The sequence below is a fragment of the Gouania willdenowi genome, chromosome 13 (assembly GCF_900634775.1).
Source record: "Gouania willdenowi chromosome 13, fGouWil2.1, whole genome shotgun sequence".
NCBI classification, from domain to species: domain Eukaryota; kingdom Metazoa; phylum Chordata; class Actinopteri; order Blenniiformes; family Gobiesocidae; genus Gouania; species Gouania willdenowi.
Window position 1 is genome coordinate 5,332,758 of NC_041056.1, and position 14,968 is coordinate 5,347,725.

Genomic DNA, 14,968 nt, shown 5'->3' on the forward strand with positions numbered 1-14,968 from the left:
AATATTAACAGCAACTCACAAAACGACAACAAAAGCACACAAAATAGGAGAAAAATATACTGAATAATAAAAAGAACAGAGAAACAACAACAAAAAACACAAAATGCCACCACACACATTAAGAGAAAATAAAAAACTTAATACCAGCAACACACAAAATGACAACAAAGACACACTAAATGAGAGAAAAACACACAAGATCACTACACAATACACAAAAATAACAGAGAAACATATAAAACGACATAAAAAACAACCAAAGGACACCAAAAATGCACACATTGAGATAGAATAAATTAAATAATACCAACAACACACAAAAATGACACAAAAAACACAAAATGATGACAGAAATTATTTTGATTAGAGCATGAACTGAAAATACAAGGATCAGTCTAGGTCGAGATGACTGTAAAATGAAAAAAAAACTGTAGATAAAAATACTGTTTCATTCCACTTATTTACAATTAAATTACATAAAATGTGTTATAACTCGTTCAATCCATCATTACGCTCAATAGCGATTTTTTCTTCATATTCTGAGCAAAATGTGTTACTTGGGCCAAAAAAGTTTGAGAACCACTGATCTACTGTACATAATAGATAATCAGCACAATTTGGTTTGGAGTAAAGCCCTTAACATACATTTAACAAGTGTTTGGGTTTGTTTTTTTTAACTGAGTTTGTCCAGGCTATAGACACTCCAGGAAACGATCCCTATCTAAACACTAGCCCATCTGGAATGGACATTATCCTCCAAAATGTGCCACTGAAGAGCTTTTTCCCCTGATGTGAAGGTTATCCTCCCCGTGGCAGTCGGGCTCCCATACTTATTAACTACAAGAATAACTGTCAGTTGCCTCCACATCTGTTCACTGTCCCCATGTTAATACATCCTTCAGTTCATCTCAATTGCAAATTGTTCAGTTTTGCTCATAGTAATTCAGTCCATACCATGCCCTGAGTCTGGCTGAGAGCCATATTGTCCACTTCCAAATCACTCACAGTAATATCGTCTTTACCCAGTGAGGAATTTATTACATTTACAAAGCATTTAGAGCCTGAGATTATGAAGAAACTTTCATAAACATCCCAGGGTTTGACGGGAGCAACTTTGAGAGTCAAGGTTAATCGTCATCGTGCATTCCTGGTGGGACATAATTTAAAATTTACTACATCTTAATCACTTAGCTAGCTGATGCAGCTAAAGCCCGCTGGTCTTGTTTCAGCCTCCTCAGCAACATCTGCGACCGTGACCAAGTTCTACCCTCTACCTTAAAGATCTGAGTTGGTCAAACACATTTCAGCAAAATAATTTAGGACGTTTAACATGTGCCGAGACCTCCCCTCGATCTACCTTTCACTAATGATGGAGCAGTGAGTTTTTCCTCCAAGGGGGCTAATGTGTGGTAATATATCCACAGCCAGCCCCCGTTTGACATGCTCTATAAATCTGACTACGAGGAGCCCATGATGGCCTCATTACAAGCCCAACACATGCTGGATAACAAGAATAAAATGTGTCCTTGAACCGTGAATCTGTCCAAAGTCATAGCAGCGGTGAACGACGTGAATTACACTGTGCAAACGATTCAGGGGGTTTCAAACTCATTTTAGGTCAAGGGCCAAATATGGACTAGTTCGACCACAAGTGGGTCGCAGGTTTTATAGGCTGGAAAACAAAGCTGATATCTGGAGTTTCTGAGAAATCTGCGTTTATGTATGATTCTTTTGAAATGCAAAAAAATACCAAACTAGTCTTTCCAATAGGCTTTGACTTCCTGTAGCGGAGTCTGTCAATCAAGGTGAATGTGGAACTGTGTATGGAAACAAGGCCGCGCATGACAACAGCCAACAGGTAAATATAATTTTGGCTCTTACCTGACCCATAGACCTTTATCAATAGGACCGGATTCAACCTTGTTATGTCCCACGATGCGCATACAAAAAAAGTAGAGGCGTGGCTTCTGGTAGATTGGCAGAGACAGGGGAGGAAGTGACCCCATTTTGATATCAAGAATTTCTGGCAACCCTAAATACATTTCTTTCTAGAACAAGTTTTTGATCGTGTAGAAATTTCAGGCGATCCCACATGGATCCTGACGCCAAGGTTGAAAACTGCTGATTTTAGTGGCTCCTGAATAGATTTATTTCTACAGTTTTTATCATTTCCAGTCATCTCACACCTGGGGTGGGACAAAGACTGACACTTTATTTGTTAATTTTCCTCTCTCTGCCAAAAACCCCCTGTAGTGCCATCGTGTACCCCGAGGGGTACATGTACCCTGATTTGAGAAACACTGATCTAAGCAATAAGTGACAGATACTTAAACGTCCTTTGATTTATTTATTTTTTGACCAATTAATATTTCTATTCATGGGATTTTGTGGAATAATTTAAGAAAATTTGCAGGATTTTGGAACAATTTAGAGTTCTTTCAGCAACAATTTATGATTTGGTCATTCACACAATGGTTCATGTTTTCTCTGTCTTTTTCACTTTCTCCTGCGGGCCAAATCGGATGCTCTTAAGGGCCGGATTTGGCCCCCGGGCCTTGGGTTTGACATGTGATTTATGCCATGCTCAGTGCAAAGATGACTTGAACTGTGCTTGTTTGGATTGTTTGCAGCTTGAATCTTTTTTGATCTCATCTTTTACAGGCACTTTTTCCACACAATGGAAACATAAATCTCCGTTCCGATGGAAAACAGTTTCGTACCAGTGAATTGAGGATTTTCACTCCTAGTTTGTTACTTCAGTGGAAGAAAAAAGATGCCTGCTAAAATCCTCTATTCCAGAGTTCAAATTGAACAGAGTCCAGGCTGACAGAATCGCGCTCAACACTCCAGCAGATGGATCCCCCCGGTGTCTGCCCTCCATAATGAAAAAAAGGTCACGTTACCCTAAAGATGAGCACTCACCTGAGCCCCACTCGCATCTCACAAGACAATCTCAACCTTTGTGTAACCTCGCTGGGTGGAATGAGAAATGTCTCCCGCCTTTTCATATCAAAAAGGTGCTGGCCTCGGGGAGTTCAGAGCGTCACCACCTGGGTAGTTTTTAACCTCGGTCCCTGTGACAGAGCTGTTCGATGAGCGCTGCACACCACTTCTAATGATATTCTTAACCCTAGAACACTGTCGCTAAAAATTAATGACTAAAATTAGTAACACCATCTCTAACATGGGGTGATTTTTACTCCATTTAATATATCCAATGAAAAGTACTTCATTAAACAAGAGCACAAACCTCAGCAAAGCGCCAAATCTCCTCTTGGCAGTTATCTGGATCATTGATGCTGATCATGGTACCATTTATACATTAAAGGCTTGGAAGATATTTCCATTCCCATTCATAAAGATACAGTAAGCTAAAATGAATAGGATTTTTTTCTAAAAATCGTGATGGAATGAGCAATTCAGAGCCAATCCAGATGAAACTGGGTGGGGCAATGGAGACACTAATCAGACATAACCAAGTCAAATGTCATAAATATTGGTCAATTACAAACAGATATAATTTTGATGAGTGACAGGGGATTTTCAGATTTTTGAAACTGATCCAGAATCAGTTCACTGATCTGCATCCACTTCATCTTTGGTTAAAATATCAAAATCTGTTAAGTATTTCTGCTAACAGACAAACACCATTGAAAATACGACCTAATTGGCAGAGGCACATATGTCAATACATGATACAATATACCAGTGGTTCCCAATCAGAGTTATGTGTACCCCTGGGATACAGGAGCATATTGCAGGGAGTACTCTGAAAGATTGTATTAAATTTAAAAGAAAAATGCAAAATCTTCCAAGTTTAGTTTTAGGCTATTTTTGGACAAATTCACCACAAATGAACAGTAAAACTGTTCAATAAAACACTATAATTACTTGTAATTCATTGAAATATGATAATTTTATGCGGTAGAGGCCATTTTATCAAACTTGACAATAGGAGACATTTTACAAATTTGACATATTATATTTACTGACTGTTAAAGTAATCACATAAAAGTTACCACACAATTAAAAAAAAAAAAAAAACCCAAAAAATCTTTAATTTCAACTCATTGTTTTAAATTTGTAGATTAAACCTTAGGGAGCCAATGTTAGAGACACAGTTAAGGGGGTACACATGATTTGACAAAGATGCAAAAGGGGTTCACGGGACAAAAAAGATTGGGAACCACTGCAATATACAGTGCCCAAGAAAAAGTACTACAACATTTTATTGGTTTTTATATCACTTATAGTGCTGGTATTACTAATTTTAGTAATGCGTCCCTAGTAGGGTTGATCTCTATCAGTACTGAGTTTCCTTTTCTAATGTTCCCTTCCTTGGTCGCCTCAGTAAAGTATTTCCATGGTTAAATTAGCATAGGTTGGTGTAAAAATCACCACAACATGCCTGTAGGAAAAAGCAGGTTTTGGAGTACAGAAACACCCACGTCTTGAAACACAACCCTAACATATTGAAAATCTCACGGACATAGTGTTCTAGTGTGACGTATCTGCAAGATGGAAGCAAACTGTTAACCAGTGCAAAGGAAAGATCTTTAAATGTAATAATAATTAACTCATTTACTTATGTACATAGTTGATGTTACAGGTAAAGCAGACTTTGATGCAAAGGCCCGGAGTGTCTCATTTGAAGTTCTAGTATCACTTTCTTGAGAAACGAGGATGATTGCTAAATCAAAAAAGAATTGAAAAAAAAAAAGAATAAGGCTTCCGATGCAAGACACAATTTCCCATTTTATGTCAATGATCTAGTGCTACGTAGCTTCAAGCTAACTTTCAGTTCTGGCCTTTGATATTTTCAGCCTAATTCCAATGTTAGACCATAAGAGATTAATTCATCTTCCGATTTAATGTGCAGGCTGTTCTGTCATTTAAACCTCACCAACCAAACTCATAATTATGTTTGTAACGTATGATTGTATGAGTGTGCTCCCTTCTTACCAACACCTGAATATCCTCAAAGAACTTTACAAAGTCAGAAACATTCACGTAAAGCTAAATTCCAGCCTGAGATGAGCAGTTTGAGATGCACAACACAGTCATGAGTCATTGTCAAAGAAGAAGCACTAAAAGTTAGAAAAATGGGCAACTGGCATTAACAAGAAAAACAATCAGACAGAAAAAACAACTCAATTTGAGCTTCAACAAACAAGCTGCAATGCAAGTGATTTAATTGGGTAAAAGGTCATGAACCAAGTCTCATTGAAGCACATGGGCAGTAAATGTCTGCCTGTTGTGCCCAACAGAAGAGCCACGTTAGATGAATGTGCTAACAGGGGTCCAGAACTGGCAGTGCATCCCAGCGTTGCAAATAGCACAGTAAAAAGGGACTTAACACAGTTTGAGGTATATCAGCCGTGACATTATAACCAGGCTATAGTTAGAACCTTTAGATGAATGGGTTTGGTCTAGCACACCCTATAGATAAGGCTTTTTTCTTTTTAGCTACTTTCTATTGTTCGATTGTTTTAAATTGTTCACTGTCACAAAATTACAACAAACTGCACTGAACGTAATTCCAGTAAGATTCTTTTTGTCTTCTTTTTGAATAGTATGTTAAGGTTTCATTTATTCAGACAACTGTTAATGAGGAAATTCACTTTGATCTCCTCTCATGTTTTGACTTTGTCAAATGCGTCTGCTGATCATAAATAAAATAAATAAACTGAATAAATTAAAAAAAAAAAAATCCTTTTGATGTTTCCTTTAAAGCTTTTTTTTTACTTTTGCGTAGTAATTCCAGCAATATTGTTTTTGTCTTCTTTTTGAATAAAATGTTAAGGTTTCATTTATTCACACAACTGTTACCTAAGAAATCCACTTTGATTACCTGACATTTTTCGACTATCAACTGCTAGTCTTCGTCAGAGGCGTCTGTTGATTGCTTTGATGTTTCCTACGGTATGAAGTTTCTTTGACTTCCGCGTCGTAAGTCCAGCAAAAATTTTTTGTCTTCTTTTTGATAGTATGTTAAGGGTTCATTTATTCAGACAACTGTCACTGAGGAAATTCACTTTGATCTCCTCTCGTATTTTCGACTTCGTCAGATGCGTCTCCTGATCATTTGGATGTTTCCTTTGAATTCTTTTTTAATTTTGCATATTAATTCCAGGAATATTATTTTTGTCTTCTTTTTGAATAGTATGTTAAGGTTTCATTTATTCAGACAACTGTTACTGAGGAAATCCACTTTGATCTCCTGACATGTTTCGAGGGTCAACTGCCAGTCTTCGTCAGAGGCATCTGCTGATCACTTTGATAACAAATTAATAAATGAAACCTTAACATACAATTCAAAAATAAGAAAATCTTGCTGGAATTACGAAGCGAAAGTCAAGGAAACTTAAAAAAAAACATCAAAGCAATCAGCAGATGCCTCTGACTAAGACTGGCAGTTGACAGTTAAAACATGTAAGGAAATCAAAGCGCAGTTGTCTGTATAAATGAAACCTTAACATGAATTTAATGTTCCAAACCTTGAAAGAAGTTCTGCCCCAAAGACGTATCCCTGAGGTGTAAATAATCCCCTTTCCAAAATTTCAAAAACAACTCCAAACCCTCAGTTAAGTTGTCTAAACCTTTCTGTATGTTCTAATTAGATCCTACGTTGACACACCTCAGGTGAACCCAACTGGCAACAAACATTTGTGATATTTGGTGTACTGTAAAATCACGAGATCATTTCATTCAAGCCTGGCACCACCAGGACTAGTCGTCCATCAACAGTCTCTTATTCCCCTGATAATGTCTGTCAGAGACTCCCAAGCATCACAATAGTGAGGTTTCGTAATAGACAGAAAATATCAGTCACAACTGCCTTTCATATGCTTTCATTAAAGTCAGAGGAAACAAATGTTCCCTGTTATCCAAATGTTCTTTGAGAAGTTTTTACTTCATTTTACTTGAGATGAGTGAGAAGATTGTGTGGTACAATGTTTATTTTCTGTCCCCTAAATCTGCTGGTGATGATATTTATCACCTCATTTAACACAGAAAAAAACAAAGTGTCGGCCTCATAGATCAATAAATTTAACGTACTTTCTAAAAACGAAAGATATTACTGATAAATGTCGAGTTGAAAATTGCGCTCAAACATGATCAACAACTAATTCTAGAAAAAAAATGTCTTTGGGGTCACCAGAAATTCTTGGATGGGAACCACTGCACTAAATAGTATTTTTTTCCTCTTATTTACAAAATGAGATTCTATAAAATGTGTGTTATCACTTGTTCATTCCATCATTATGTTCTTTAGTTGTATTTAAATAGTTTTCTAAGCAAGATGTTGTAGTCAGACAAAGGGGGTACTTTGATTCAAAATAAGAGAAAGGGGGTACTTGAGCCAAAAAAGTTCAAGAACCACTGGTCCAACATATCTGTTTCTATAGCATGGCATCAAAACTCACAAGGCCTGGTTTAAAAGCACACCTAGTTGAGCAGAGAAATAATACATTAGTAGTTGTGTGCAAAACACAAATATTCCCTTTAAGGATCCATCAAATATAAGTATTGTTGATTGTATCTGCTTTTATGTGCATTTAATTCTGAGTAAAAGTATTCAGTTCAACATGAATCAGGGCGATTCAACTTAAACAACAAACCCACATTGACATTTCTGTCCTTTGCACACGCTGTTTCATGCAGAGAGTTTGGCATGGAACTTACCTCCCACGAGATGACCAGTTCGTGCCTACGGCCATTTCCACCACTAACATTCACTGGTGCCACTGACGGAACTGCATGAAACAGAAAAGGTTAAAGCTACCTCGCTGCTCAACACATTGACCTCACTTCAAAACGCATTTATTGAAACTGAAGGCTCCAAACTGCTATTTGAAGTTAAACATAGCTCGAACAACACATAAATGAGTGGAGAACATTAGCATTGCTGGATGGTGCCATCTCAAGCACTGGTGGCACATTTGTAAAGCAGATTTTGTAGGTTCTAGAGCATTAAAGATGAGATAACTATGGGTGTGTGTAGCTCAAGTATTTAATATTTAATAAGCCACTTCAAATTGACCATCGCCCTTTGTAATTATTGTGTTTTATAGACGGTAACGAGCAGCTAGTGAAGCAGCACAGCGGATTACCAATACGTGCATACTGCTCTGATTCTAGCTCGAGGCATTAAAGGATGGGCAGCAAAAACAGGAAATTTATTTCAGAATCTTTCTAATGACTTCCGACTTTTTTTGTGTAACATTAGAAAAAAAAGCCCTTAGCATCGACTATGTGCTCAAATTCACCTGCTTCTTTGGTCCTGACTCCTCTTGACGGTGCACTGGGATCCCCGGTCCCAATGGCATTGCTGGCCACGACTCGAAACTCGTACTCCACCCACGGGTTGAGCTCCACAGCCATGGCAGATTCCATATCTCCCGTCACTGTTTCTGGATCTGGACACAAAATAAGCTTTTTATTTAATTTCTGTGTAATGCTTGAAATGTTTGCTAATTTGTGTTTATGTTTGCACCTAAGGTAATTAGCTTGTTGGTGTTGAGAGTCACCACCCATCCACTGTCAATTTAAGGGGATTTTATAGAAACCTTTGTTGATCACACTTGGCAAAGTAGGCCTACAGTACTTAGTGGCATAAGACACTTTGTACAATGTTTTGCTTTACACTATAATAGTATTTTTTAATTTTGTGGGTGCATCAATTACTCTCCCAGCCCAGGCCAACAGTGGAAATTTTTGTTTGCTGAATTTTGTTAAGGTTGAACCATATCAACCGGGGGTTATTCCTTCATTCTTTATCTGCGTCTCTCGTATCTCTAGCTCTTAACGGGCACACACCCTGGACAGTGCACCAGTCCGTTGCAGGGCCAACACTGGCTGGGTTTCCATTACTCTTAGAAATGCACAAAATCTAAATAGCACAATAAAAACTGACAATGGAAACATCTGGATTTAAAAAAATAAACACTACAATATCGCCAGGAAGTCGAAAAACATTCAATCAGCAACTTGGTAACAGATTACAATACATCGCTGGTTTCTAACAGCACATTATAATTCTCCAATATCATTCGCTCGAGCAGCGCTCTTTCAGCAATGTTTATTTCGATTTAAATTGCTTGTTTGTGACCAGACTTTCAGCTAAGCACAGGCCTGTGATTTTGGAGCTACATGTTTTTCTTTTGTTCAGTGACTAACAGAAAAGTTTGCCTCTTAGAGACTTAAAGAAATATTTTAGTCAGCTGGTTATTTTTTCTCAGTCAAAAAATGGCATTTTTTGTTTCTCTTTCATGTTCGTGTGTCAACAAGTCATGAATGTCTGAGGAATGGGTGGACAAAGTTTACAGTTTCATTCTTATTGGTATCATTATTGGGAAGAAGAAGAATTTGAAGAATTGGAAGAAGAATTTGAAGAGGAAGAATTTGAAGAAGAATTAAAATAATTTAGAGAATTTGAAGAACAAGAAGAAGATTTTGAGGAAGCATAATTTGAAGAGGAAGAAGAATTAAAATAATTTAGAAAATTAGAAAATTAGAAGAATTTGAAGAACAAGAAAAAGAATTTGAAGAAGAAAAATTTCAACAATTTGAATAATTTCAAAATGAAGAATTTGAAGAAAAAGAAGAATTTGAAGAAGAATTTGAAGAAGAATTTGAAGAAGAATTTGAAGAAGAATTTGAAGAAGAAGAATTTGAAGATGAAGAATTTGAAGAAGAATTTGAAGAAGAAGAAGAATTTGAAGAAGAATTTGAAGAAGAATTTGAAGAAGAATTTGAAGAAGAATTTGAAGAAGAATTTGAAGAAGAAGAAGATTTGAAGAAGAAGAAGAAGAATTGAAGAAGAAGAAGAAGAAGAAGAAAAGAAGAAGAAGAAGAAGAAGAAGAAGAAGAAGAAGAAGAAGAAGAAGAAGAAGAAGAAGAAGAAAAGAAAAATTTGAAGAAGAATTAGATTTTTTCGTTAGACAGCACAATTGAATACTACTATGATTTGTGAATATTCATGTTTTAATATATTTTGATGATGATTAATTTTATTATTGGAAAAAATCACCTGGTGATAAGAATGATGTTTAACATCTTAGCAAATTTCAAGGAAATTATAAGGAAACCTAAACTTAAGCAAACCAATCATCTTGGACCCAAAACATCAGGAAATTCAAAATGTTAAAATGTCTTTTTTTTATGAACTATTGTGTTGACAAAAAGATACATAATGTATCTTTTTCAGAAAATTTTAAAAGCAGCAAAATACCAAGCTTGTGCTAATAATGACTACTTAATGTTGACAAAAAGACAAAATGTTGTTATTTTCTTTATGCAGGTACAGTAAATGCTAAAAGTTGACACTTTACCGTTATTAAGTGTCACCTATAATAGTCACATAATAAAGGCAATTATAGACGCTCTAGCAAAAAATGGGGTGTTAATGCATGAAATCATAATGTATTAGATGTTTTCCTCTGATGCAACATGGTTTTAAACCTTTCTACTTTGTGTCTGTAAAAATACACGTGTAATAATGTAATAGGATTGTTTGCTGACAGGGAAAAAGTTCAGGCTTTATGGATGTAATATGGACTGAATTCCAATGAGGACGTGAGACAAATATCGACTTTCTTCTGGCCTGCTATGATCAGGCTTTGTCAATATTGATCCAGCAACAAACAAACATTGGCTGAAACGTATCAATGGCACAAATAAAGCGTGGGGGTGGGATATGGAGGAGGGTGGGGGTCTTTTGCTTTACACTGGTGTTTGAAGCATCTCAGTGAGACCACTCTGTCAGTGGCAGCTAGGAGGCTCTTCAAACAAGAGCTGACGATAACTCTGTTTGCTAAAAAACCTGCGGTCGCCGTCAGTCCAACACTGACAATACATCACACGCACGCTATCTTAGTTGTGCTGAATGGAAGTGGGAGTGTTTGTACACACTCATCTCACATTGCGTTCGTTCAGACTGTTATTTATGCATCTTTGGGGAGGAATAATCATCACACCTGGAACCGTGCTGTCATTATCACAAAGCATAGTGAGATAAATTACACTTAGAGCTTAAATGATAGGGAAGGATTATTTACCGTCAAGTACAATGAGAGACGGATAGAAAGAGACTAATTAGCTTTAAGATGTACAAGTGCATTGACAGAAAATGAATCAAACAATGACATAAAATTAAAAAAAAACAGTCAAAGCAACAGCTACAATATATATATATATATATATATATATATATATACTGTATGTATATTCTCTCTGTATTTCGGGCATCTTAATCTGGTAATACTCGATAGTTTACCATGGAATCTTTGAACTGCATCAAGCTTTGCCAAGTATAATGTTCTGTTCATATTTTAGAGTTACATTAGAAAGAGGTTACTAACTAAAAACCTGCTTTTAGTTGGTGGTTTGTATGGTAATGAAGGTTATAAAAGATGTTTTTATTTTGAAAGGGATTAATTATTATTATTGTTATTATTACTACACCATCTATGAATACTTCTAACAAAAAAAAAAAAATACGTACATTTTAGTTTAGTGCCTATGGGTCTTTCCGTATATACCAACTGAAAAGATTCATTTTGTAGTTTAAGGAATGTTAAAAATTTAATTATTTGTCAATTAAGGGAAGTTGGTTCATTCGCTTATCCTTCTTTTTAAATTTAATTTTGTCTTGTAGCTTAACTTAAATTAACTACATAAGGTATTGGGAATGTTAATACATTTAAAAGCAAAAACATAGTTTGTGAGGAAATAATTTTCAACTCAAATATTTAAGTGCTAACATTTGTTTGCTCTTTTTCTGCTACAATTCAAGGTTTTTCACCTGAGAACCCCTCCTTTGTTCGATGTTTAGATCAACCAGGGCCGGCCTTCCCGACAGGCAACACAGGCGGCCGCCTAGGGTGCCATCTGTTGGAGGGGCGCCAAGTTGCACCTACCCCTAAATAATAACAATAATTATTTAAAAAGGTATAATAAATGTGAAACACACACTTTTCTCTTAATTAAATATTAATTTTATTTTAATTCTTGTTCTATTTTATATAATTCTATTGTGTTGTTTGCACATTGTGTTCTTTGGTTTTAAAATATTTGTTACTGACTAGTAAAACCAAACAGGAAAGTAGAAATTTCCTTGCACTGAAACTATTACATTTTATTTTTTACTTTTGATTGCACTGTTTTGCATTGCTTTTGGATTTTGCACCATTGTTGTTGTTGTTGTTCTTCCCTCAGGACATTTGCACTATCCCTGTTTTATAGTGTTTTATTCTCATTTTTAAAATAGGTATTTTTTAAAATACAATTTTTTTGTTGTGTCGCAGAATTGCATCGTTTGGTCTTGATATTTACACTGGGCATAGACTTTAAAAAAACACACTTTATCTATTTTATTCATTTATTTAAGGGGGTGCGTCAAAGTCCACTCTAGCCCAGGGCATTGAACGACCTTCATTTTTCGAGTAGAATCCAGTTTTGAACTCCCGTAGATGCTGCAAAATCCCTTTAAGTGGGAAATCAAACAACAGCTGGAAAACATTCCATTGCCAGAATTGTAATGTTTTTATGAAAAAGAATTATGAATTGCTTCTTCCTGATTACCTGTTTTGACCGTTTGCCAGCCTAAGGAGAATGGGCTCCGAGCCTGTAAATTATAGGTGCTGATGGGACTGTGGTTGTCCAGGCCACGAGTCCAAGACAGTGTAGCAGTTGTCTCTGTGATCTCTTCCACTATTACCACCCCAGGGGGTCCAGGAGGGCCTGGAGAAGGAGACAGAAGAGACAGAGTAAATTATACCACTTAACGTCTGAAGACATAGGTGAACAGACACCAAACCAATGGAAGTTTAACTTTCACTGATGTTTTTATTATTTGTAATTCTTACAAGATAAAGAGTTAATTTATCAGAGTGAGAGGCATGTAGAGGGAATAACTAGTTTCATGGTGAGTTTTTGATACACGTCATTTCTGTTTTTTTGCCGTCGTTCTGTGTCTAAAGTCATTTATTGTATTTTTCTGTCATTTTTCTGTATTTGTGTAATTTTCTGTGTATTTTTGGTATCTTTGTTTTTATTGTCATTTCATGTGTTTTTGTGGTCTTTCCATGTATTTTTGGAGTTGTATTGTGTATTTACATTGTTTCATGTGTTCTTGTTTGCCCTTCAGTGTATTTTTCTGTTATTTTGTGCATTTTTGTATGTCCCGAGTCATTTGTGTAATTTTTGCTAATTTTGTTGTCATCGCTGTTTTGGGAATCTCTTTGTTTTTATTGTCATTCTGTGTTTTTGTTGTCATTCTGTGTATTTTTTTAAGTTAATTTGCGTATTTTTGTTGTTTAATGCTTTTTTGTTGTTGACTTGTGTGGTTTTTTTTTGCTGCCATTTTGTGTTTTTGCTGTCATTCTGTGTTTAAAGTCATTTAAAGTTGTTTCTGTCATGTTGTTGTCATCGTTTTTTTGGAATTATTTTTATTGTTATTTGTGTTTTTGTCGTTGTTTTGTACTTTTGGAGCTATTTTGTGTACTCTTGTTGTTTTATGTGTTTTTGTTTGGCATTCAGTGTATTTTTCTGTCATTTTGCTGTATTTTTGTTGTCATTTTGTATGATGCGAATGGGGACATTTTTTGATCCTGCGAACCCGGCGGTACGTTTCGTGCGGCAGATGTGTCCGGTGCCACAGAAGACGCATTCGGTGTGAATGCAGCATAAGCTAAGCCTGCTGCTTAAACCTGGTCAGGAGCAGGTTTGACCCATGAACTGTGTTGCTATGGTAACTTAGGTTTTTTCTCGTTGATAACGGCCTCTCCAGTCAGAACATAGCTTAACGGAGCCGGACTCTCAGGTTAAACCTAGACTTAACCCTGAGCTGGGTTTGATCTAATACCCCTCGGGCATAAAGATGGTGGTGGTCCTTCTTGTGTTTTTCTAAAGCCAAACACGTGTTATCCCAACCTTCATAGGTGTGCGTAATCTGCGAGAGCAGCAAACATCTAAAGACACTTGGTGAAACAGCTGTAAATGAAAAGCTAGCTGCTTGTACTCTCAGTGAAAATCAATGTTGTGTGTACCCAAGAGGAGCCCATTAGAGAGCTGCACAGTAACATTCACACAATTACTGTCACAGAAACTCACTGATGTCTACATACATGCACGGTGGAGGAAAAATACCTGCAGTGTGAATAATCGTTTGCAAAGACTTGGTTCAGTTATGTCACATTTTTCTTTGTTGTGCAAGATTTGCCTGAATAATTCACTGTAGTCTCAGGAACTGTTGTTGTTGTTTTGCGTGCATGAGTGTCTGGAGTCTTTGTGTATTTTTGTTGTTGTTTTGTGTGTATTAGTTGGCATTGCTTCTGGAGTTTATTACCTATTTCTCTTTCATTTTGTGTTTTTTTTGTTGTTATTGTGTGTTATTGTTGCTGTTTTGTGTTTATTTATTTTTTAGCCATTTTGTATTGTTGCTTTCGTACTGAGTCTTAAGTCTTTTTTGTGTAATTTTCTGTCATTTTGTTGTCATTGTATTTTTTTAATACTTTATTTATTTATCTGAATAATATCCACTGTTATCCAGGAAGTTTATTATTATTTGCACCATAGTATATAGTCATCCTAAAGATGTAAATCCTTGTTTTAAACAGAAATAAAATTGGTTACAAGTGACAAAAAAGGTGGAAAAGGTGGTGTAATGGCATTTTAAAAACCACAAAAATTGATTTAAAGTTGCAACTTAGTGTGGCCAAAAACAAACAGAAAAAGTGGTAAACAGGGTTCAAAGTGTCAATATTGGAACAGTTAGTTTAAACTGGCAAATAATGGGCATGATAAATCATGAATGTGGTTGAATTAACAAAAAAAAGCTTGAAATATGGTGAAAATAGGTTAAAAGTGACACTAATGGGTCAACATATGCAACAATAGGTGGAAATGGTTGAAAATGTATTGAAAGTGGAAAAAATGTGCAGAAAATGCATTAAAATTTGATGAA

At 36.0% G+C, this 14,968-nt stretch overlaps 1 protein-coding gene across 3 annotated transcripts in view; it reads right to left on the minus strand.

Moving 5' to 3' along the window:
* The window catches only part of cntn5 (contactin 5), a 185,794-nt gene that overhangs the window by 14,074 nt on the left and 156,752 nt on the right, over positions 1-14,968 (minus strand). For all 3 annotated transcript variants that reach the window (XM_028464797.1, XM_028464796.1, XM_028464795.1), the window contains exons 16-18: positions 12,586-12,744; positions 8,271-8,420; positions 7,687-7,757 (exon numbers count right to left, since the gene is read on the minus strand). In XM_028464797.1, the coding sequence (XP_028320598.1) occupies positions 7,687-7,757; positions 8,271-8,420; positions 12,586-12,744 (380 nt within the window). The remainder of the gene's footprint in view (positions 1-7,686; positions 7,758-8,270; positions 8,421-12,585; positions 12,745-14,968) is intronic.